The sequence below is a fragment of the Spermophilus citellus genome, assembly GCF_964194105.1.
Source record: "Spermophilus citellus genome assembly, chromosome: 6".
Taxonomy (NCBI): Eukaryota; Metazoa; Chordata; class Mammalia; order Rodentia; family Sciuridae; genus Spermophilus; species Spermophilus citellus.
In genome coordinates, this window is record NC_138187.1 from 27780596 (window position 1) to 27805985 (window position 25390).

Here is a 25390-nt window from a genome sequence, read left to right on the forward strand (position 1 = left end):
GAGCAGCCCGGGTCAGAGCCAGAGCTGTGGGAGGGCAGAGCTGGCTGCAGTGGCTGCCAGCAAGATCGCGGCCATTCCCACCCTGATAGGATGGCGTGAGGTCAGCGTCCCGAACCACTGGGCAACAGTATTGGGGTGGAGTCCTGGCCATCTGACACAGGGCTGTTTAGGGAGGCGCCGGGTCCAGGAGGGAGACATCATGAATGAGCAAAGTGAATAGTTTCTTAAGGCACAGCTAATTCCCTGGCCAAGGTCACGAGTACAGTCCCCATGGACCAGTGAAGCTGTCACTGGAGGATACTGGCATGCTGGCCCTGGACCTAGGCCTGAGCCATTGTCATGGCAACCAGCTGGGTCTCAAACCAGGCCCTGGCTCCACCACAGAACGCTCCCAACCTCGACCAGTCACCTTGCCAAGGCTCCAGCCCCGCCCTGTCCCAGGGGGCTGGGGCGTCTCAGGGGGCACAGGCTGGCTCAGGGGCAGTGCCACGCAGATTTGCAGTGCATCTGAGAGGCACCGTGGCCAGATGCCTGGCTCCAGGGCCGGGTGACATGTCCCAGCTGGCCCCTGAGCCTGGTCAGCCTCAGCTAGAGCTCAGCAGGGCTGGGGATGCTGGCTGTCTTGGCCACCCCATGCCAAAGCCAGCACTGGGGTCTGCGGCCCTCCGGGAACCGCGGTCCAGTCCTGGAGTGTGTGAGCAATCTGGCCAGAGCCTGGGGGATTGGAGGAGTGGCCCCAGGGGGCTGGGCCTGCTGGGAACGAGCAGGCGGCCCTGTCATCGGCTGCCAAGTCCACACAGGGCTTGCCTTGGAGCTTTGGTGCCTTCTCTGGCTCTGGCCTCCAGCTCCCAATGCATCTCTCTCTGCCTCAGCCTCTCTTCCTGCACTTTCTCCCCTCCTCCCTCGTGGCCCTCTGTCCTCTCTTCTCTGCCTTCAGGCTTCAGAGAAGACAGCAGGGGACAGTGAGGTGGGTGGGAAGGGGCCGGAGGGGGGTCAGGACAGATCCCCCCTAGCCCCTGGCTTCTAATCTTAACTTTGCTGCTTCTTACCATCTGTGTGACCTCAGGTAAGTCACTTAACCTCTCTGAGCCTCAGTTTCCTTTTTTCAAAGTGGGGCTGATCCTCATTGCCTTGCACGGTTGCAAGGGTTCAAGTAAGAGGCTGTGTCTTGTCGGTACCCGGCCCAGAGTCATTGTTCAAAAATCAAATCAAAACAAAACAAAACAACAACAAAGAAACTATCGGTGACCTCTAATCTCCATTTCTTCCCACTCTGCTGCTCGGGTTGGGTGGATAGTAGGTGCTCAGTGAACGATGGGTGAAGCAGGTGCAGGGGAGGCAGAGAGGACGCTTATGGATCTGGGTCTGACCTGTTTCACTCCATCGTGTCTGCCCTGGGGTCTCCCCATCTCAGACTTGTGCAGCTGCCAGGCCTGGCTGAACCCCACTTCTCTCCTGGTGCTGGACTTGTGGCCAGGCCCTTTCCGGAGGAGGACGCTGCTTCCCTTTTCCCCACTCTCCACGCCCACATTTCAGATCCTGGACAGGGCTGGCCAAACCCCACACCCAAACCCTGACCACCCTGGGGCAGCCGTTTCTGCCCTGTCTCTCTTCCAACGTGGGGCAGGTGAGAGGAAAATGGGACCCGAGTGGAGAAAGGGCCCTGGAGAAGTGGCAGGCTCCTGGCAGAGCCCAGCGGGTCACCCGCATTCCCACCTCCTCGACAGAAGCGCGCTTCCTGCCAAGAATGCCCGCGCCTCCCTCCAGGCCCGGCCCTAGCTCCGAGGCCTGTTCTCCCTCCTGTCTTCTTGGGCCTGTGGCTCCTCTCGCCCGCCCGCTGCTCAGCTGGCCTGGCGGTCTGGAACACACTCGTCTTGTTTTATGTGGGTTTGGCTTGTCCTACTGAAGCAGCCCAGGGCGGAACTTGTCTTGCAGCTAAGAATCCTGATCCCGGCTCTCAGGGATCAGAACAGCCTCTGGCCTGGGCTGGAACTTCTGCAAACCTCCCCTGACGGAAGCTCCCTCCCTCCCCTCGGCTCTACCTGAAGGGGTCTTCCTCCTGCTGAGGCTGAATGGACCCCTGTCTCTCCTGCTCCACGGATGGAGGAGGCCCATCCCCCCCCCCCACTCACAGCCCCTCGAAAGAAAGTTGGACCTTTCGTTCGAGGTCTGGCTTAAACATCCCTTCCACTGGGAAGCCCTCCTGGGTTTCTTGGGGCTCCTGGGCCACCCATTCCCGGAGTCCTGTCTGTGTCCTCTCTCAGCGCACAGCCATTTATACCTCTGCTCCCCTGGGGGGAGAATTCAACCTGAGAAATTAAACCTAGAAAGGAACCGCAAGGATCCATCAGCCTGAATACGAGAATATATCGTTTTACATCTGGACATTCCCACAGTCCTCTGATTGAAGGCATTTTTGGCAGGGGTGACATGGCTGTAGCTCCCACTGGCTCTAGGAGGCGGGGACGTCAGACGGGATGTCTCTTCCCATTTTGCAGCCAGGGAAACCGAGAGCCAGAGAGACGAAGGGCTGGCCTGGGACCTGTAGCTGACCCCAGTCACATGCAGGGCCTTCTGCCCGGAGCCTGGGCTCCAGGTTCAAAGATCTGGGAAAAGCCTGTTTGGGAGGGAGCCGCGGACGTGGGCCTTGGCAGGGGGCTCTGCCAAGCCAAGTCCAGGGGGGGCGGCTGGGGAGCAGATAAAACCTCAGGAGGCTTTGTTGTTTGCAGGAAAAGGTTGCCAATGGTTTTTCAAAAACAATCTGTCCTCGGTGGGTGACTCTGTCCCCTCCCACGTGGGGGCATATTTGTGTTCCTGCCGAGGCCCCAGCAGACACACAGAGCTGGATCCATCCCTAAGCCAGAGCTTCTTGGCTCTGGCGGCTCATCAGAGATACCTGGGGAGCTTAAAAGAATGTCCCCCCATCCAGGTTCCTCTCCAGACCAAATGGAGGAGGAATCCTTGGGTGGGACCTGGCATAGGAATTGTTCAAGGTTCCCCTGGGGAACTCTCGGACCCAGCCAGGGTTGAAAGCCCCGATCCAAACCACCTTTGGCTCAGAAATCGGGGGGGGGGGGGATGGGGAGGAAGCCTGAGGGTATTTCTAGGGGGTTATTCTTCCCAGGAAATGCTGTTGTGACCCCACTAGGGAACTTGCACACGTGACACCCTCCTCTTGCAGAGAGGCTGGGCTCCCCCAGGGTATCCAGGTGGGTGCCGGGAGTGGGTGACTGCGGTATCTGTTCCTGACGTCTCCTGACTCTGCACCCAAACCCCAGAAGAGCTTATCCATTCACAAAGCCCCTTATTTGAACACAGACAGTCCAGAAGTTTGGGATAGAATGGAGATTTATCTTTGTAAAAAATGATACCCTCTGAGGGATTAATGATGTCACCAGGGCTAGAGGAACTGGGTTACTTTGCCCTTAAAGGACTCACTCCAGGTCTCTGTCCCCCTCCCCAATGTTGCCTGTACCTTATCCCAACTCCCTCTTCCTTTGACCCAGGGCGGAGAGCTGGCTGGTGCTGACCCCCAGGGGCTGCCTGAGACTGACCGAGCCTGAGTTTCCCAGGTGTGAAGTGGAGATAATGATTCCCGTCTCTCCCAGCTGGAGGGTTCACTGCATTGGCTGGGAAGGAGTTGAGGGGGTGTTTGGGGGCCACACCTGGGGGAGGGGACCCAGACAGCCCAGAGATGCTGCTCTCAGGGGCTGGCTCTCTGTTCCCCACCACCACTGGTGCCCACGTCCCTTGGCCTCATTCAGGACTGGACCCTACACAAGAAGCTCCTGTCCAGGCATCTGGCCCTGCAGGTCAATCTCATGGAAACAGCCCTGAGGCACCCTGGGCCCCACCTGTTGCCCAGAGTCTGGCTCTCATGGCAAGGAGGTTCCCATGGAAACAGACCCCACCTAGGCCACCGCAGCAGATGGCCAGTGATCTTGCACCTCTCTTTTCCTGTAGCCCAAGGCACCTCTGGGCTCCCAGCTGGCCCCTGTGGACAGTCCCACAAATCCAGCAGCATCTGGGTCTGGACACACATCAGATAGGCCAGCAACAGACTGGGGTCCACTCCAGCCTGTGACACCGGCTTGTCCCTCTGTCGGAAGGTGTCACCTTCCCCAGCTTGCCTTTCCTTTCTCGGACTCCCCGTCTCTCACACAAACAGAGTTGTGCACACAGACACTCACGGTCACATGCACAGTGACAATCCACACCCGGGGACACATCTGCATGCCAGATCTTCCATGTGTAGTTGTCTGTGGGATGGCAGCTCCTGGAGCCCCCTGCCCTGTACACAAACACCTGTCCAGCCGTGAGCCTGGGAGTGGATGTTCAAACCTCCCCAGAAAGTCCCCCTGCTTCAGAGACAAGCTTGAGCACGGGCACACAGGGACACCTGTGCAATGTAGCACGCGACACACTTGTTCATACATGAGCACATGTGAAACACACTCTCCGGAGTCCCTTCCCTGGGGACAGACCACAGCAGCAGCTCTCCAATCTGCAGTCCTGTAACCAACCTGACCTGTACCTTCCTCCAGGGGACTTCCCATCGGAGGAGGAACCTGCGGAGGTCACAAGCTCACTGTGATCTCCAATGCAGGTCCCCTGCCCCGCGGGCTGCACGCAGCACACCGGCTGGTCCGCAGGTGCGCACCAACCGGCACAGCGCAAGGGGTGGCGCAAGGGCCCCGAAGCCCTCTGGGGCAGCAGAGCCTGGCACGAGGTGGGACCGTCCTGAGCTGCGGGTCGTTTGACAGGATCCCATTGCGCACGGGGTCGGCGCTTCCAGGCCGGTGGGCTGAGGTTGGGAGGCCGGGGGGGGGGGGGGGGGGTGGAGGCTCCGACGGCCGGTCCACCCTCAGGCCCCCTGTCAGTCCGCCGCCTGGGGCGCGGGCAGCAGCGTGGGAACGTGCAGGGCCCTTACCTCCGGGCTGCGCGGGGTGGAGGAGGGCCAGCAGGAGCAGCAGGACTCCGGGCCTCGGGGCCGCCGCCGTCAGACCCGCCATCGCCATCTCGGGGAGGAATGCCCCGGCTTGCTCTCCGCGCCTCGTTTTATCCCCAAAGCGTAATTGCTGCCTGGTCGGCTGCGCGGGAAGGAGGCGGGCGGAGGCGGGCGGCGGCGGGCGGGGGAGGCCGGCGGGGGCCGGGAGGGGGCAATTACGAAAGCCCCGCTGCAGCCTCCGGCGGGGCCGCCTGGACCCAGGGCCTTCTCCTGCACACACACTCGCGCTCACGCCCGCGCGCGCGCGCGCGCGCGCGCACACACACACACACACACACACACACACTTTCCCCATCCCTTTCCCGCTTTCCCTCTGTGGCTGCTCTCGCTGCTGGCCCCGTTCCCGCCAGAAAGTGCGAGGGGGCCTCTGCCAGGACGGCCCTCAGGAGAGGAAGCAGGAGGGAGGGCCCCCGCAGCCCGGCCAAAACGGCCGGCCCTCGCCAAGTCCTGAGTGGCCAGGCCCCCGCCCCTACGGCTGGGCCTGGGGCCCAGTGTGGGGACACAGGCCAGCTGTCTCCAGCCTCAGCCCCCACCCTGGCCCTCCAGACACCCCAGCACCCCTAAGCCTGGCTAGAGATCGGCCCTGCCCAAAGCTGGGATGGGGAGGTTGGGCAGGACAAGGGCGCAATGTCTGCACAGGTCGAGGGCCCCTGGGTAGAAAGACCGGCAAGGCTGGTGTTGTCTGGAGCACACAGGGGACAGCATGGAGACCCTGGAATGCTATAAGGCTCCTTTCTGCATGGGCCAAGGACTCAGTCTCCTGCCTGAAGCTGCAACAGGGTGTTGGACAGGTTTGTGGTGGACATCTGCAGAGGCCAGGAGACTGCAGTCAGGAGAACGGCCTGGGAGTGAAGGCCACGTTTTCACTGTCCCCCGAGACCTCTGGGGCATGCAGGGGACATACGAGGTTCTATTCTGCACCGGTCGAGGCCACAGTTCCATACAGGTCACAGTGTCTGGCAAAGGTCACTATGGGGAACAGGGAGGTGGGAGCCCCACGCATACTGACAGGCATCCCAGTCTCCTCATTGTCACTTGCTCATCACCTTTCCCAAGGCTGAGCAGCACTGGTGTCCAGATAAGACCCCAGAGCCCCAGACTCAGGACTGGCTCTCTGCTCCTGGGAGAATGTCCAGGATCGCCATTCCTCCGGTGGCCAGCAGGGGGCGCCTGCGCTGAGCAGCTGGGGCAGCGGGCAGCAGAACCCTGATGCTCTCCGCCTGAGCAGGATGGGGCTCTGGGGGTTTTGGGGTGTGTGTATGGTGGATCAGGGGAGGGTCATGTCCCCCCTCCCAGCCCTCACTAGTGGGAAATAGATGTCGGAACCACAGGATAGGAGAGGAAGCTGTGCCCTAAGACACAGCCGGTCAGGGGACAGTCTGGACCATGTCTCTGGGGCTTTCCCTGCACAGAGGGATGAGTTAATGCCCTTTGTCCAGCCAGGAACACGGTGGCAGTCTGCAGGGTTGGCAGGGAGTGGCCAGGAGGAAAGAGGTCCAATGTAGGTTTGGAACTCAGGTGGACCTGGGACTGAGTTCCAGCTGTGGCACTTTCTAGTGGGCTAACTTTCTCCACAGGGCTCGAGGCTCCTCACCTCTCAGAGGGTGACAAATGTCCCTGCCCAGGAAGATGATGGCAAAGGTAAATTGAATATGGTCATCTACTTCTACCTGTGCCTGCAGCTTACAAATGCACTCTGTACCCTCTGGTACCACTTGGACTGTCATTGCTGCCACCAGGTCTTCAAGAGCTGTTCCTGGTTTTAGCATAGCTATCAGGATGGCTCTCTGCCAGGCCACCCTGGGACCCCAGGCAATCTCTGCCTCCCCCTGGTCTCTGGTCAAAGCAGCTCCGAAATTTTGGGAGGTGTGGACACACTAGGAGAATCATCTTTAAACATACAGTTCTTGCATGGTGTGTGTTTATTTGGAAGTACGTTGGTTGGGGGGTCTAAAACCCCCCAAGTCAGCCCTTGTTGGTAGGGGCAGGGGTCCGAGGGTAGGGGCTGAGATGCTGTGCCTGGGAGCCGTCTGCTGGGAGGGGAGGGAGGTCAGGGGTGCATCTGTGTGTCTGCCTTCTTCCCAGGAAGGGGGAAGGAAGGGGGTTCTGGTGGGGAACTGGGCCCCACTCCTCTTGGGGCAGTGACGTGGGCAGGAACCAGCTTTCAGACTTACAAACCGCAGTCGGCTCGGAGGCTTTATTAATTCCAGGACTGGGAAAGAGGCTGGAGCCAGCGGGAGAAGATTTGCTGTGAGGATCCAGGAGAGGTGTGCAGGGGCACTTGCTGGGGTAGACGTGAGGCTGCTGGGCCCGGGTCCTGTGTCCCGCGCCCAGCTCGAATCTCCCCCGCCCCTGTCCCTAGCAGCCTGTGTTTGCTGCAGTCGCTCCTCTCAACGTAATCTGGGAGGCTGCTATACGACCTCCAAAGGGGCCTGGGTTCAGGGCCAAATCCATCAAATGATCACCCGGTGCATGTTAGCCCAATATGTGCTACACCCTTTGCAAGGAAGGGGTACAGGGGTTGATGGCACTCACTCCCACTCGTTCATCCAGGCCCAGTGTCCCCAGCTGCTCAGCCACCTCCCTGAATACCTGAACAGATGACATAAGGGCACACCTGAGAGCCACCTGCAGAGAGCGGCAGGGTGCCCCGGCCCTTACCCTTGACAAACCTCACCACTTGCTGGCTGCCTGGCCCATGTGGGCAGAGGGCTCGCAGGTGAGTCTCTTGAACACCACCTCTCCATTCCTGCTCCTCCAGGTGTACCATCTAAGAAGGACACAGTTCTGGATCTCTGCCCAGCTCTGAGAATGTCATTGCTCTGCTTAGAAACCCTCAGTAGCCATTCAGAGAAACTCCAGATCTCTGAGTGAGGACTTCCAACCCCATAAGACCCAGCTCCACCTGCCCTGTCTCCTTCCTTCCTTCGACTGGCCTCCGAAGCTGCTCTCTGGCCCCCAGGCTGATCCTGGAGGTCTGGGTGGGGACCTGTGTTGGCGAGGTTCCCTGGTCTGGGCTTCCACCACCTCTGGGTCTACTCCCGTGCCCAGCATCCCTGTCCTCTGGACCTCTCTGAGGGTATTTAACAAAGTCCCCCTGGACTGAGCTTGGGGGCTTGCTCTTATCCCCCCCTGGCCTGGCCATCATGGAAGGCAGTTTGTGGGTAACGCATGTCTGTCTCCCCTCTCATCCAAGAATGTTGGATTGTAAGTGCTGATGAAACTTCTAGGAGATGGGGACAGATGCTGGTGTAGACAGAATCCCTGGGGTGTGGCTTCTGTTTTCTTCCTTGTGTATACAGGGTCCCATCATCTATAAAACACAGGACGTGCTGCTGAGTGGGATCCTGAGCTACAGAGAGGACAATGGACTGTGGGGCTGTCCTAGGCAGAGCAGGGCTCAGCCAGACCTGGGACCCCAGTGGTGCTTTTCCCAGGGCCACTGAAGATGCTGCTGAGAGCCATTTATACCTCCACATGAGCCAAGGTCCCTCCAGCCAGCCCCAGAGGAAAGAGGATCAATGGTTCACTAAAAAGTGCTTCTCATATGAGCCCAAACTGAGGTTTGGGAAGGACATGAAGGCTGGTTGGGGCAGCCCCTCCGGGACAGACTTAGTAGCGAGACAGGGTGAAGGACCTCAGGATACAGCTTCCCGGCCCTCCCTGCCTTGTCCGTTAGACTCAGCTGCAGACAGTGAGGTTGGAATCTCCCCTCCTCTGATTCTAAACTTTCTAGTAGCTACGTAAAAGAAAACCTAAGTAAAACTGTGTGTGTGTGTGTGTTTGTGAGTGTGTGCATGCACGTGTGGTCCTGGGGACTGAACCCAGGTATGCTGTACCTGGGGATGAACCACGTCCCCAGCCCTCCTTATTTTTTTATTTTGAGACAGGGTCTTGCTGAGTTGCTGAGGTTGGCCTTGAACTTGTGATCCTCCTGCCTCAGCCTCCCAAGCAGCGGGGATTACAGGCGTGCACCACCACACCTGGCAGTATGTTATGCTTAACCTAGAATATCTGAAATATTATTTCAACCGCTAATCCATATAAACATTATCGGCGAGATATTTTGCATTCTTTTTTTGTAGCAAGTCTTAAAACTAGAGCGTATTTTACATTTTCACGGCGTCTATTTGGACTACTCACATTTCAATTGTCCAGGAGCTTCCTGTGGCCATGGCCCCTGCCGGGGACAGTGTGGGATTAGACTGAGGTTATGGGTGAGGACGAGGCTGACTTCGTTATGGCAGGCAATGCGGGAAGAGTGGACCTGTTACTTGAGGGTCGGAGGCAGGAAGGGGGCTTGAGGTCAAGGGAGTGGGGCAGAGGAGGGTGTCCTTGAGGGCCAGTAGAGAAAGGCTGAGGTGCCCCCATGACAGGTAGCCCCACGGGAGAGGCCCTGCCCTCTTGCTGGGGGCTGAGGCAGAGAGGGTGGCCACCTACCGTGGGCTCCCAGGCAGCTTCGGCCCAGAGGCGACATCTTGGCTGGGAAAAGAGGTGGCCAGGGACCCCCGGGATGGACTGTGGGCCAGGAAAGGAAGGGGCCATCCTGGGGGACAGGCCTTACTGGAAGTCAAGGGTCAGTAACCGGGAACAGACAGAGGGCCCTGTGGGCAGGGCCACTCCTGGGTCGGCCCAAGGGAAGGACAGGATGTGCTGGGGGTCGGGGACGGAAGTTGTGGAAAGGGGGGCTGGGACTCCACATCCTGCCCCCAGGTGGCAGGAGAACAGCCAGTGTCATCAGTGTGGTCACGATGGGGACTAATGTTAGTGTGAACCTGGGTGGATTACCTGACAATGGTGATGCCATTATTATTAACTCAGCCCCAGAAGCTCCAGTGCCCTCCCACGGGGACAGAGGTCTTCGTGGACCTTTAAGATCAAAAGCTCATGTCTTTAGAGTCTGGTATTCAGCAAGTGCTCAATCATGGGATGGGGTCTAGGATACCGTCTCAGGCAACTGAAGCAGCCGATGGAGGGGTAGGCAAAGGAGGAAGCCCCTTCCCTGCACATACTGTCCCCTTCCCCCGCCCTGTGCTCTGGTTCCCAAGCCTCAGAGCCCTCTGGGTGATGCCACGCTTTCCCCAGACCTGGGTGTCTGTGCGTCTGAGTCCTTTGTCAGTCTGGGTCTTTGATGGGTGTGGGCAGGGGGTGGGTGTCCTGGACAGGCTGTCCTGCCCGGGGCAGTTCCCACGTCGCCTAGCAGGGAACATGGAGAGCCGGGCAGCCTGCGCACCCCCTCCCCAGGGGACCCGGATGGAGGAGTCCAGAACACGCCTCTCATTTGTTTGACACTTGAGAGTTTACAAAGCACATCTTCCTTTTCCATCAGGGATATTATTATCCCAGTTTATAAACCCAGGAGTTATTAGGAGTCCTGTCTCCAAGCTCAGGCTGGCCAGAAAGAGCTCGTGGGATCTCCTGAGTTTCAGCTCTAAGCCCTTGTCACGTGGGCAGGCGGAGGCAGTGAATTCCATCCCAGTTACGGGCTCTGTCTCCCTGCGCCTGGCACCCTCCGCCCAGACCCAGGCGTCTCAGCCTGGAGACTGGAGGACATGGCCTCCCAGATCTGCTTGGATCCTGCAAGCTCCCGTGCTCCTGGGGACTGTGCTGCGTCGGCTGAGGCTGGGCCACCCCCAGGAAGTGCTCCCTCTGGTCCCCCTGCTCCTTGGGGATGTGTCATCCCAGTTCAAGGGGAGACTCTTTCCCGCTGCTTTCAGCTTCCCACCCAGATGCCGCTCAGAGGGGAGAGAGGGGAGGGACTCGGGTGGACACATGCAGGTATTCTGGGCTTAACACACTGTCCTTCAATGCATAGCTGAGCACAGGATTGGCAGAGGCCACCCAAGGGTTCCGTGCATGCCTCTGAGGCCCCTGGGGCACCACACCAGGAGGGAGCATGGCCCTGGCCAGAGTCTGCTCAGCACCTGGACAGCAAGGTCCTCTTCCCTGGGCCAGACATTTAGTAGGGCCTGGGGCTGGGCTGTTGCCCGCCTCGCCCAGGGCCCAGCTGGCGCTGGGTGGTGGGCAGGCTCTCACCTCGCCTGCCGTGCTCTCCGCCTTTCCCGGGGCCTTATCTCCCCGCAGCCTCCCCCAGCCCTCTGCCGTGCCCAGGAGCCTTTCCAAGAGCCTAATGCTGCGGGGCGGGGAGCTCTCTTCCTCCCAGGTTTTCGCCCGTCTCCATCTCCACACCACGTTCGGCCGCTCCCTGTCCTGAGCAGAACCCTCCACCCATGCCCGGAACCTCAGCTGGCATGATCCTGGTGGCGCCAGGCGGGTCCCACGGGCGGCCAGGGCAGCTGCCAGGATGCAGGGTGGGAGGCAGGTACGGCTGGGCCAGGGGCTCCCGCTGGGCCAGGGTTATCCACTCCTCTTTGAGTCTATCCTCTGCATTCCTGAGCAGCGGCTCTGCTGGGCCTGGTACCTGGAGGTGGGCAGATAGAAAGGACCCAGCAGCTGCGCTCTTGCAGGGACCCTGGAGGTGTGGAGGCAATCCAGAAGGCTTCCCGGAAGAGTTGACGCCAGAGTCGAATCCTGGTCCCTCCTCCCAAAGGGACATGCTTTCCCGGTGGCATGGCGTGTGGTGTATGCAGGAACAGAAGGGCTGGAGGCAGCCCTGACCTGGTGGCTGGCCTTTGACCTTCAGCCCACCCATACGGCCGCCTGCTGGGGAGCTTCCGAGAGCAGGGGCGGCCAGGAACAACTCTCCCAGGACACTGGCCCTTCCTACCCGGCCTGGTCCACGTTCACAGCTCCTGATAAAGGGCCTTTCATTTCTACCAGCATTTTTCAAATTGTAGGTTGTGACCCATTGGTGGGGCGTGAAATCAATTTAGTGGGTCACTGAATGTTCCTGTAGCATTTTAAGGTCAGATGGACTAGAATAGAAGAAAATAGGAATCCAGACAGCGCTGATTTACGATGCCTTGACTCAGTCGGTTGGGTCAGGGAACAACCGACCGGGTGCTGCGCTGCTAAGCTAGAGGCTCAGTCGGTTCCGTGTGATAAATGCACTTATTGTTATCATTATTTTTGATATTAGGGATTGAATGGAGGGGTGCTTAATTACTGAGCCACATCCCCAGCCCTTTTTAAAAGTTTAAATTTAGAGACAGGGAGTTGCTGAGTTGCTTAGGGACTCGCCAAGTGGCTGAGGCTGGGTTTGATCTCAAGATCCTCCTGCCTCAGCCTCCCGAGTCACTGGGATATCAGGTGTGCACCACTACACCTGGAGATATTTGATCAGATATTGATCTGATATTTTCAACTCGTGATGGGTTTACAGGGAGGGAACCCATCGTGACTCAGGGAGCAGCCGCACAGGCGGGTGTGAGGTGGATGATCCGATTCAGCAGGGTTTCCGGCTCCTTTCGTGTGAGCTCACACGTGGGCACGTGGAGGGTAGATTTCGAGGAACAGTTTTCTCACTTGGCGCTGTCAGAAAGTCGGAAACACACAGCTCCTGCTCTCCATCTGCATTGAGGGCTGGGGACGTGCTGGGGGAGGGTCAGCCGCGGTGGGCACCTGGGGAGGTGCTGAGTAAATGCACAGATGGCTACACTTTTCCCAATGGCTTTTGGCTCCGGTCACCCATGGGAGCTGGGTGATGGGTCTTGGCCCCTTAGCCTGGGTAGCCATTGTTCTCCCGGCCCCCCAAATCTCTCCAGACTCACTGGGGGACCCCGCTAGGTTATCTTGGGGGAAGATCATGGCTTCAGGGGGTCTCTTGGGACCCATGGCTTGAGGGTAGGGCTACTAAGTGGGCAGTGCTCCAGTCTCGCCCAGCTGGTACCAAAGCTGCCCTGGTTTTGTTTGTTTTACATCTGCGGGCTCTGAGTCTCATGTAAGTTGAAGACATTTCCAATGCTTTAAAAACCCTGGAAACCGCCACTCCAGGTCCTCAGCATTCTCTTCCTGACTGCCCCATCCCTGGGAGACCCTGGGCGGCTGGCTTCCCTCTCTGGGCCAGGAGCTCCCTATGGACAAGGGAGCGCTGGGTCAGAGGAGGTTCTGAGCCCTGGCTGTGCATTTGAATCTGGGAGTTTTTAGAGCAGATGAGGCTTTAGTATTTGCAGATTCCAGGAATCACTGGTGCATGGTAGTTTGGGAAGCACCGGGCTCAGGTGTGTGTGGGACCCTCACCCAGGGGACCCTGGCTGTCAGGACAGTGGTTCTCAGAGTTTAACAAGCATCAGCATCTTTGGTTTTCAAAGTGTGGACTCTGGACCAGCAGCACCAGCTTTGCCAGGGACTGAACTTGCTAGAAACATAGATTTCCAGGTCCGTCCTTCTGTCTGTGAGACTTGGGGGTGGGACTGACAGTCTGCGGTAACCAGCCCGCCAGGTGATGCTGCTGCATGTCCAACGTGAGGTCCCCTAACTGATGCTGTGACCTCTGAAGTCCCCAGGTGAGGGTTCTCTGTGTCTCCAGTCAGTCTTCCAATCCCAGAAAGAAGAAAGAAGCCCGTGCTCAGTTTCCTGGCTGTCATAACGGAGTACCACCGTCCAGGGGGCTTGAGCAGCAGAAGTGCATTTTCTTTCAATTCCAGAGGCCGCACATCCAAGATCAAGGTGTTGGCAGGGTGGATTCCTTCTGAGACTTCCATCCTTGGCTTCTGAATGGCAACCCTCTCTCTCAGTCTTCTGTGTGTCTGTCCTCCTCCCTCCTCCTCCCTCCTCCTCCCTCCTCCTCCCACCTCCTCCCTCCTCCTCCCTTCTTCTCCCTCCTCCTCCCTCCCCTCCTCTCTCTTCCTCCTCCCTCCCCTGCTTCTTCTTCTTTTGGGGATTGAGCCCAGGGCTGCTTTAGCTACATCCCCAACCCTTTGTTATTTTTTTATTTTTGAGACAGGATCTCACCAAGTTGCTGAAGCTGGCCTCGAACTTTCCATCTACCTACCTCAGCCCAGGACGAGTCACTAGGATCCCAGGCATGCACCACACCCAGCTCCTAATCTCTTCCTGTGAGAACACCTGTCATGATTGACTTGGGTCCACCCTTAATGACCTCATCTCAACCTAAAGCCTTCCTAAAATATCCTATCTCCAGGCCCAGTCATGCTCCACCTATAATCAGGGATTTTCAGGATCTGGGAGGGGGCCTTCTCCTTCCTCCCAGTCCAAGTGCATGGAACATTCTGGATGGAAGCCCTCTGGACGCTCCGGCTCCTTCCCTCACCCCATCCCGAGAGCAGGAGCCCCGGGGCTGGAGAGGTGGGTTTGAGGAGGTGCGTGCACATTCTGGAACACTCTTCAGAATGTCCCATGGGGGAGAAAGACTGAAGGGCCCTTTCTGGTCTCACACAGTATTACAAGGTGATCCGGGTGTCCAGAGGGTCACGATTGTTCTCGTCCATTTCTTTGGCCGCCATCAGCCCAGAATCTGCGTCCCCAGATCAAGTGCTGAGAGTTCACAGGTGTAGAAAACTACCACCTGACTGTCCCTGGGGGCCAGTCGCCACCACAGAGCCAGGTAGGGTCCGTCCCCGAGGGCTCCCCAGAGGTGGTGAGATGTAGCTTTAGGTCTGGCCTCTGCTCTTGCTCCTGCCATCTGTCAGGCGCCACAAGGAGTTTCCGTGACAGTAACGGATTTAATCGCCAGACACGCGTGGGAGGGCCGTCCTTCCCTTCCATGAGCACATCTTTTTGTCCTGTATTTTTGATGCTTTGGCCTCATGGGGACTTGCCGATCTGGGAAGGACGGCCCCTCCCAGGGCTCGATCATCCTAGGGACAGCGAACAGCTCGCCCAGAGCCCGCACCGGACTCTTTCTTCCCTGGGCCCCAACACTGCAGGTCACTGTGCACCAGCCCCGCTCACCCCAGGGCCAGGTTCCAGACACCCAGGGGCACGATGAAGCCCCAGCGCTTGCTGAAGTGACTCTGGCTGTCCTCACCCTGCTCCCGCCACTCGCCAGTTTTTCCCCACAACAAATTTCTTGCCTCCATTTCCCCTTCTCCCTCTGCCTTGTGACCCACCCTGGGACTGGCCCTGAGGGTCCCCTGCGCTATGGCCTGGCCACTTCTTTTGGGATCTATGAGTTTAACAAATCAGCTTTTCAGGGCTGGGGTTGTGGCTCAGTGGTAGAGCACTTGCCTAGCATGTGTGAGGCACTGGGTTCAAACCTAAGCACCACATAAAAATAAATAAACAAAATAAAGGCATTGTGTCCATGTGCAACAACAACAACAAAAAAATTTAAAAAAACCCCAGCTTTTCAATGGCAACTGACAAAATAAAATAATAATAAAAATAAAAATCTGTATTTTGTCCAGGTGCTGTGGTGCATGCCTGTAATCTCAACAACACTGGAGGTTGACGCAGGAGGATTGCAGGTTGAAGGCCAGCCTTGGCAACTTCGTGAGACCCTATCTCAGAAAATAAAAAGGGCTGGGGGCGTAGGGATGTCGCTGAAGGGGTCAAGTGCCTCTTTTATAAGCACGTATCAGTCACAGGGAGCCCGGGCCCTGGTGAGCCAACGAGGAAGGGGAACCTGGAGCTGCAAAGGGGGACCGCGCTCTAGTCACCAGGACCCCTCATCTGTCTGTCTCTGTCTCTCTGTCTCTCTCTGTGTCTCTCCCCCCTCTGGATCCCTTCCTGGTCAGTGTCTGCGAGAGGTCCTCGTCATCTGTCTCATCATTGATTACTTTTGCCTGTTCTTGAACTTTGTCCCGGGTTGAATTGTGTTCCTCCAAAAGAGACCTTCACGTCTTGAGGAGTGACATCTAGAATGTGATCTCCTTTGGAAACAGGGTCTTTGCCCACGTAGTCGGGTTACAGTGACGTCATACTGCATCAGGGCAGGTCTCTGAGTCAATGACTGGATCTCCTTGAGGGAAGCAAGAGGGAGACCTGGTCACCGAGCTCAGCGGAGACCCACAGGGGAGCAGGTCACCTGAAGGACGAGGTGGACTGCTGTGGGGCATCCACAAACCAAGGAACACCTGTGATGCCCACGAGGCAGCCATGGGCCGCTGTCAAGAGACAAGGAGGGCCTTTCTCTGGCATCCTCAGAAGGAGCTCAGCCTGCCCACTCCTCAACTTCGACTTCTGGCTCTAGAGCTGTGAGCGAGTGAGTTTTTGTTGTCTTACACTACCAGGTTTGTGGTCGTTTGTTACAGCAACACCAGTAGGCAAATAAGAACTTCACAGAAGCGGAACCTCACACTGAGTTCTTTTGTGCCTGAATCTTTTGCACATGTTGTGCCTGTGAGGTCCACCGGGTGGTTACGTGTAGTAGGAGTTTATCTGTGTAGAATTCCTTCATCTCTAAGTCGGGCATCTCTAATCTGAAATCTGAAGCGCTCTAAAATCTGAATCGTTTGAGTACAGAAATGCGTCCACAGATGGAAAATTCCACACCATGAAACCTAGTTTCATGCTCAACGTTATTATTATTATTATTGTTATTATTATTTGCTACTAGGTATTGACCCAGGGGTGCTTTATCTCTGAACTCTATCCCAAGTCCTTTTTATTTTTTAATTTTGAGATAGGGCCTTGCTAAATTGCCGAGGCTGGCCACACACTTGCAATCCTCCTGACTCAGCCTCCCAAGTCACTGGGATTCCAAGCCTGCGCCACCCCATGCACAGAATTATTAATAATATTGTATAAAGTCACCTTGAGGCTAGGTATATCAGAAAGAAGTAAATTTCCTGTTTGGATGTGGATTTCATCTCCAAGATACCTCATTATATAGAAGCAAATATGTCAACATCTGAAAAAAAAACCTGAAGGTTTCTGGCCCCAGGCTTTTGAGATACGGGATGCCCAGGCTTTTACCTCTTCTAGTATTGATGGACATGGAGTTATTTTGATTTTTTCTGTTATTACAGATGCAGATACGGCTGCTGGCCATATTTCTGCCATTCTGTAGACATAAATGTGCTCATAGAAAGGGATATACATCTAGGCGTGTAATTGCTGGGTTTTATGGTAATATATCTATTTAACACTTTGAAGAATTGCCAGATTTTTTTTTTTTTTTTTTAGTGATTGTAGCATTGGACATCCCCACCATGAATGCAAGAGAATTCTACTTGTTTCATATTCTAGCAGCAATTGGAATCATCAGTCTGTATATTTTAGCATTCTGGGGTGTGTGCAGGTGTCCCATTATGGATTTAATTGTAATTTTCCTAGAGTGTAATGACCATGAAGCACCTTCTCAAATGTTTTTAGGGCCCTTTGACATCCTCAGTTTTGAAGTGCTTTCTCAAATCTTAGGCCCATTTTTGAAAACAGGATTGTTTGATATTATTGATTTATAGGCATTCTTTATATATGGTGGTGCCATTTTGTGGCTAGCTCTGTACCTTAGAAAGATTCTCTTTTGCTCTATAGTTTGCCTTTCTTCAAATGTTGTCTTGTGTTAAACAAAAGCCCTGATTTTTTTTTTAATTTCTTGCTTGGGGCGATGCGATGGACCCATAGGACTCATGCGTGCTGGGCAAGTGCTGGGCAAGTGCTCTACCCCTGAGCTCGCTATACCCCCAGCCCATTGTTAGTTTTGGTACTGGAGATTGAACCCAGGGGTGCTTTACCAGTGAGCTACACCCCTTCTTTTTATTTTTATTTTGAGACAAGGTCTTGTTAAGTTGCTTAGTGCCTCAGTCATTTGCTGAAGCTGTCTTTGAACTTGTGATTCCCCTGCCTCAGCTTCCCCTCCCCCCCACTGGGATTATGGGCGTGCACCACTGCACCCGGCTGCCCATTGGTTTTTAATGAATTCACACGTATGGAACGTTTCTCTAGAGGTTAGGTGCTTTTTCTGTCCTGTTTAAGAAATCTTTGCCTACCCAAAGGTCATGCAGACATTCTCCTGTTTTATTTTAGAAGCTTTGCAGTTTGGCTTTTCATATTTAGGCCGATGATCTACGCTGATCCAAAGCCTTTTGCGTCTTAGCAGAGTCGGGATTAGCGTGCCCGCCCACGCCCTCCCCGAGCCTGGTGGCCCCAGCATTTGGAAACAGTTCTTCCCTCCTGGGTCGCCAGCTGCGTAGCCTGTTGCTGCGGCCCAGCCCTTGCTCCAGGCCCTGGGATTAATAAAAGCTTGTGGTTTTCAGGCCCAGATCTGGTTCCAAAGCCTGCCAGGGTTCAGGTCCCAAGGTGGGGGCCACCTCGGGCATTTCCTTTCTCACAGGGGCGGGCAAGCTTACCCACTCATGCATTCAGAGGGTCCCCAGAGTGCAGTTAGAAATCTCCAGGGCCTCCTGACCTGCTTCTTGCCAACTCCTATACCCATGCCACCCCCTGGCCTTCCAGCCGCTGCTCTCCACTTGATTATGGATTTAAGGGTAGGAAGAGCCCCGTTCAGGATGGCAGAGGATCCTTCACCCCCTGTGTCTGAGGGACAGTGACTGCCTGAGCCGAGTTAAGGAGGATTCTGAGACTGTCCGGGCCCAGCAGGTGAGAATCACACAGCCGATTGGAAATGTCTGCCTGGAAGCAAGAGTGTGGCTATGCCTTTAATGACCAATCTGAGTCCCTCTGCTGGAACTGATCAAAGTTAGGGTATCAATGACTCAGGCAATGACACTTAGCTGTTAAACAGCGTTGGTTTGGAAGCTTGGTATTCATCCGTTGAACAGAGAGGCACCCGTTCATTTATTTAGCAAAGATTCATTGAGCACCTACTATGTCTCTGGCCTTGTGCTGGACATTGAAGATGCCGTGGGGCCTAAGTCCTACTCTGATGTGTCCCTTATTGGATGTGGGACTGTAGCTCAGTGGTTAGAAGGCTTGCCTAGTATGTGGAGGCCCTTGGTTTCACCCCCAGCACCTGGGATGAGGGATAAGTGCGTGATTTCCTTGACTCTGATATTCCACATACAGAATTAAGGGATCGGTGGTCTAATGGGATGGTCATTTACCACCTGATGAGCTTGTTCTCATTTCCCCTCAGGCTGTAGCCCTGGTCCCTGGGGGTGAGACTACAGCAGATTTAGAAATGGAACTTGTTGGGTCACTAGGGTTCTATCGAGATGCTTCTCTTGAGGTTCCATTGGAGAAAGGAACTCCCAGAAGGCCCATAAGTAAAAGGAGTTGAAAACACAGACTGCTGACTCTGCGGACCTGGGGACACTGGGGGTCTCTAAGATGGTCTTTAGGGACAGTTTGGAGACCATAAGTGGCAAACCACCTGGGTCTGCCCTGCCGCCCTCTGCCTTTGGTCCTCCATGCTGGCCTGGGGGCCTCCACCCTAGCCTGGACTCTCTCTCTTTGTTTCCTTCTGTGCCCTCCGGTGGTTCAAAGCCAAGGTCCTGGGTTCAATCCCCAACCCTCCACTTTCTGCTGTTTGACCTCGGGCAGGTGACTTGCCCCGCACCTCAACTCGGTTTCCCCGTTTGCTGGAGAGGCTCTGTGCACTGGAGAGTGGCGCAGCTACTGCACGGTGCAGGTCCTGGCCCAGGGTGTCCCCTCATCATGCGCTGCCTACGGCTCTCCCTGCAGCCCCTCGGGCCGCTGGCTCAGGGCCATTCCAAGAATCCAGAGCCGGGAAAGGGGCTTTGGAGAAAATCTGCTTCCACACCCCTGTCCAGAAGCTGGCGCGGAGCCGGGGACATGGCAGAGACTCGCTGAGGCCTGTGTAGGCCCGAGGACCCCAGCTTTGCTGTCTCCCGGTTCCTTCCCCCTGGGGAAGCCCTGATTGGTTTCAGAGGAACAAAACCTCTGCCAGGTACGCTGAAGGAGGCCCAGCAGCCTCTGCTGGACCAGAGGGGCCCTGGGAGTGGGCTCAGCCCTGCAGCAGGGCCGTGGACCCGAGTCTGGCAGGCCCCTGCTGCCTGCCCAGGCCCAGGTTCTATGCTTTAATCATGCCCACTGCCCTGGCTGGACCCTGGCCAGGCCCTCACTCGCTGGTGAATGCCAAGCCTGAGCCGTGCCAGGCTCAGAGGAGGCCCTTGGCCAAGAACAGCAGAGCCGCTCTCAGGAAAGCTGGGGGATTAGGCCAGCAGGCCAGCGGGACAAAGTATCTGCCTCCTGCCCCAGCTTGGGGACAAGGGGCAGTACGAACTTGCTGTACAAGTCACCCTTCAGGGATGTGGGGATGTGATGCAGCCTGAGCTTTAGTAAGCAGTTGAGGCCGCGTGCTCTTGGCTTCTGCCCCAAACAGGCCCCGCCTCACGGCCTGGAGCACCTTTGACCCCAGCCCACCCCGACTTGACCGTGAATGACATTGGCCTAGACCCTGTCCCCGAGCTTGCTCTGGACCTGGGATCTCTCGGAACAGGCTGCCCTTGGAGGCGGTGGGCCCTTTGCTGGGTGCTCTTTGGGCTCCGCTGGGCAGCGTGGGGCTGATGGGCCTGGTGGGGTTTTGAGGGGTGATTCCAGAGAGAGGCCAGGGTGGGAGCCATCTGGACCGCCTGTGTCTGACTGCCCAGGGCCGAAGGTCCCCAGCTGGGCCCTGGGACGAGTCCCTGAGCTCTTAAGGCTCGGTCACCCACCCTGTGAAGTGGCTTCTGCTCATTTTCGGGGTCCGGCCCTGTCCCAGTCCAGCCCATCGGCCAGGACTTGCCTGTGTCTGGAGGGCTTTCCCTGACCCAGGGTGGGCAGAGGGTTCTCTCGGGGCCCCGACTCTTGGTCCGCTGCTTGTCTGTCTAGGTGACATTGACCCCAGCCCCTGGGCAGGGCCGCCTCCTCCTCCTGGGCCTCTCTTTCACCATCTTGATGATCTTGCTGCCCTCTGGGCACTGCCAGCTGCTGGCTGGGCCCCAGCAGAGCAGGTGGCTTTCTGACCTGGCCTGGTCCCCTGTCTGGGCTGCCTCGAGCCCCTCCCTTGGGCCCCAGAGGGTGGGGATGTCTGCAGGGACACTGACTCAGATGTTATTTTGGGCTCTCCCTGGGCCCAGCAAGCTCCGGGGCTCAGGTCTGTTTAGACGGCTGGGCCGGATGTGACCCATTCCAGGCCCTTGGGCCTCCTCAGGCTGGTGAGAGGCGGCCAAGGCAAACCAGCAGGACAGGGGGCAGGCGGGACGGGCAGGCCCACAGGTCAAAAGCTCCAAGGGGCCACCCCGGCTCTTTCCTGGACATCGGCTCTGTGGAGGCCCTGCCTCCCCTCAGGTTGTAGGGCCCCGGCTGAGGCTCTGGAGGCTGCTGCCCCAGGCCCCGGGGATGAGCTGCTGGACGGGGAATCCCAAAGTCCCCGAGTTAGAGGGAGGTCAGAGAGGGACAGGCTTCCACACATAGACACACACCTGTGTCCAGGCAGAGACAGGCCATAGCAACCCAGGCCTCAGACCTCCAGAGATGCCCCCTCCTCAAAGCTGTCCTCCCCTCAAAGCTGCCCTCTCACAACCTGCGGGCAGATGCCCAGAGGTAGGCTCTGCCCTGGCCCCTGGTTCTAGGCCTGCTCCCTCTGCCTCAGCTTCCCTGTCTGTGAAACAGGCCCCACTGTGAACCTGGGCAGGTGGACCCAGGCCTGCTGTGCTGTCGTGGCCTTCCGGTGGACAGCAGGCAGCGCTGCTGGCATTGGAGGCAGGGGCTGCGTTGTCCACCCCACCCCAGTCCTCTCCCCAAAGGGATCTGTCCTCAGCTCCTGCCTGGCCCCAGCCCAGACATGTTTAAGGAAACAAATCTTTAGACTCTGTCCACCGTGTCCACATCGAAAGCAGAAGGGGGCCCGAGTGCACAGTTAACCCCTGCAGAGCAGGGAACTGGCCTGAGGCTTGGGGTCCTCTGGCCACCTCTGCCTTGGTCCCACCTGCCCAGCTCTGCCGTCTCCTTCTGTGTTCAGCCTGGGCACAGAGTGTCACCCGACCTCAAGCCAGTGCCAGGGACACCCAGACCCCCTGCCTGGGTGGAGGTCTGTGCGGTGGGGCTGGCGAGGAGTCTGGCAGCTGCAGAAGGCCTGGGTCATTGGCACTCCCGCTCCCTGAGGGCTGGGCCTGGGCTCCTCCCCGGAGAGGAGAGGCCTGCGGACCGCTCCATCCAGCACCAGGGATGAGGCCATCCTGGGACTGAAGGACCTCAAGGAAGGAACGAAGGCCAGTGTCCCCGAGGCCTTTTTGTACCTTGTTGGTATGGACTTCTGGGGTCAAGACCCCATGTTTCTGCCTTCAGATCCTCCAGGGATGGAAAGTTCTAGAGGGAGCCTGCTGCATGGACAAGACTGAGGCCCAGAGGGTGTGAGGCTAGTGGCCTCTGTGTCTGGCACCGGGGCCTGGGGCTGGGCCTTCAGGCCACCTCCTAGGTCCCAGCCCCAGGCGCTGCCACCTGGCTTTCCAGCAGGTGCCGAGGGGTGGCTTCACAGGGGCCAGGTCGTGTTACGCTGAGGACATGCGGGTGCAGGCTCTGCCGAGCACAGGCAGCCCTGCCTGGAGGAGCCTGCAGCCCCGTCAGTCCCTGGGGCACCACTGTCACAGAGTCCGGGTTGGTGCATGGCTGCTCGTGTGAGTCTGGCACCTGTCCATCCCGCTCTTGCTCACAGTAGACGCCCCGGTTCCATTTCCTGCCGGGGACCCTCGGCTGGTACGTCTCTGCCCCATGGGCACAACTGCCCTGACCCCGCCCACAGCGGCCTTTGCCCCGAGCAGGCGGCAGAGCATCCCTGCCTAGTGCACCACCCACTCTCCTGAGCTGGGTGTCCCTGCCACTGTGTCCTGCCCGAGCGCCAGCTGGAAGGTCCCCTGCTCTGGACTTCGAGTGGGTGTGTTTGCAACTTCCTCTGGATGCAGGGTCACCAGGGAGCCACCAGCTTGAGTCCTGCCTCTGTCCACTGTGTGGCCTGAGTAGTAAGTCCGCTCCCCCACCACCTCAGTTTCCTCTAATTCCTTTTTATTCCCTGCGGTGCTGGGGACAGAACCCAGGACCTGCACGTGCCAGGCAGGGCTCCACCACTGAGCTACATACGTCTTCAGCTCTCCGATTCCTCTATGTCAGGTCCTCCTTTTCACATGACCACTGTGGTCAGATCCAGGGCAGTGGCCAGGAGACTGTGTCTGGGCCAGGGATGGGCTGGTGGGAGCATGCTTGGGTGGCGGTGGGGACCGTGCTGAAGTCTGGTCCTTTTCCTCTTAGCTCGAGGCCAAGCAGGAGATCCTCTGGCCTTGAACCTGGAGCCTCTGAGTCCTCAACAACTCAAGGTGGAGACCAGGGATCCAGGGAGGGCACATGCGAGGCCTCTTCCCCTTCAAGAGAGGAGCAATTTGGCAAGTCTGAGAGGGCTGGGCCGGGGTGCTGTGAGAGCAGAAGGCCACCCAGCCCTGCCTTCGACACTCAGGAAGGGATTCCGGGGGAGGCCACCCATGAGATGGGCTTTGAAGGCTGAATAGGAGTTTGCTGACAGACCAGGCGTCCTGTGTGCAAGGGCCAGAGGTGGTCAGAGGTGGTAGGCATTCAGGGGCCTGAGGAGGTTGGGAGCTGAGCTTGATCAGGGCGGTGATGATCCAGGAGCGGGGACTGGCAGGGTCTGCTGGAAAGGGCCTGAGCCCAGGTTTTAGGCCTTGGGTGGTGTCCTTAGATCAGCTGAGACCTGGCAAAGAGAGGGACCTGTCTGATGTGGACCACAGGAGCGTTTCCTCAGGTGACAATGGGTGGCTTCCTGGGGTGGATGAGCCTTGAGTCAGGGGTAGAGCTGGACAGGGGTCACATGAGGATGCAGAACACAGTGGGGGGGGGCGGTCAGCTGCAGGTGGAGGTGGCAATAGGTCGAGGAGAGGTGCAGGGGCAGGAGCCGGGACTGGCCACCAGGCTGCCTGCACCTTCCCAGGTCCAGGTGTCTCCAGCTGGCACGGGTGGGGGTGCTGGAGTGCCCACTGCCTGCTGTTTACATCGCTCACATACTTCTGGGCTCTTATCTGCGAGGGTCTGTGGCGCGTGCCCACCTTGCCAGGTGGTCATCACTGCTTGCTTCATAAATCAGACGGCCACTCCTGACACCTCCCTGCTCCTACACCCCTCCTTGGGTGGCCTGCCCACCCCGTCTCCCAGGGCTGGGAGGTGGAAGGGGATGGGGGCTGGCCGGGGTTCCCTGGGAGCTCCCAGCTCTGCGGGGCTGTCCTCAGCAAGTGGCCCAAAGCCTGTTCCGGGGACCACCCTCACAAGCCCCCGGAAAGTGATCTAGCCGGCTGCTCCCTGCAGGGGCCTGCCCACACCAGTGCCCTCTTTCAGGAAGCCCAGACCCCAGCTCAGGAACCCTTGGAAACTCTCCTAGGAGGCCTGAACTTGGGCTCCACCATGGACCTGAGCCATGGTCACTGCTCTTCTGGGCCACATGTGCCTTGTCTATGAAATGGGTATGTTCACTCAGTCACTCAACAAACAGGGACTGCAGAGCTTTGGCCCGGATCCCACAGATGATAGGCAAGTCCAGGAAGGTCCCAAGGTGTTGCACTGTCCAGGAGGTGAGTGGCATCTTGGGACAGGTCTGGCGCCTTGACCCATGACCTCTGGCGAGAACAGGGACCATTTCTGGAGCACAGCAAATGAGTCCTGCAGGTGGAGGCTGTGGGGCCAGCAAAGACCCAAGGGACACAAGTTTGGGGACCAGATCACAGTTTATTCTGCTAGAGTGAAGTGCTCAGGTGGGGTGGTGGGTGTTGAACAGGAGGCTGGAGAGGTCGGCAGACTATGGCCCTGAGGCACTGGGAAGCCATGGAGGGTTCGAGGCAGGGAGCATCAACAGATGGCGCTGCATGTGAGCAGGTGTCGTCTGGCTGCTGTGTGGAGAACTGGCCTGGGCAGTTGGGGAGCCCTGTGAGGGGACCGTGGGATCCTGGGGCTCATCTGGGGAGTCAGAGCCATCCCAGCTCAGGGCTGCCCAAGGCTGGTTTCTAACCTGCAAGGTCATGATCACTTGAAACCTGCCAGGCCAACTCAGAGGGGAGAATGGCCCATCTCTGGGGACATGCTTTATGTGGGCCACTGGATAGAGTCCCTGGTGACTCGTCATGGATGGGTCCTCTAGGGCCCCACTAGCTCTGGCCACAGGAGCTGCCCCCTGGGGCTGTGGAGGGCCAGGGGAGGTGCCGGTCCCGCCAGGGCAGTCAGCGCAGGCCTCCTGGGGTCCTCTAGAAGGCCGCGAGCCTAGTGGGCAGGGGCTCTGCCATCTAAGCCGGTGCAATTCAAAAGTGCTGAGCCACCAAAGAGCAGGCGAGGCTCGGGGGTGGGCTCAGGAAGCCCCCAATGGGGGGACATGGCCCGGGTCCTGCCAGATGCATTCGGATGCTTTTGCAGAGGGCAGCTCCGTCACCTCTGCATCCTGGGATGACCCTGCAGGTGTGACCTCCAGTGTGAGGGACCCTGAACTGGAGCAATCACGGGGGCTGCTGGGAAGGGGCTGGAGAGGCCTGGGGGGCCGAGACGGAGGGTTCACAGAAGAGGTGTCACTGAATCTGGGCCTCGGAAGTCGGAGAGGAAGGATGTGTGGGCAGTGGTGTGTGGCCCCGT

At 57.8% G+C, this 25390-nt stretch overlaps 1 protein-coding gene across 12 annotated transcripts in view; it reads right to left on the reverse strand.

Annotated features, from left to right (window-relative positions):
• The window catches only part of ELN (elastin), a 29256-nt gene extending 23930 nt beyond the window's left edge, over positions 1 to 5326 (reverse strand). For 2 of the 12 annotated variants that reach the window (XM_081297895.1, XM_081297892.1), the window contains exon 1: positions 4931 to 5315. In XM_081297895.1, the coding sequence (XP_081154021.1) occupies positions 4931 to 5303 (373 nt within the window). In that variant the 5' untranslated portion in view covers positions 5304 to 5315. Of the gene's footprint in view, positions 1 to 4930 lie in introns of all 12 variants that reach the window. The other 10 variants (XM_081297896.1, XM_081297885.1, XM_081297886.1 and 7 more) reach the window with 8 other exon arrangements.
• Positions 5327 to 25390: the final 20064 nt, after the last annotated feature.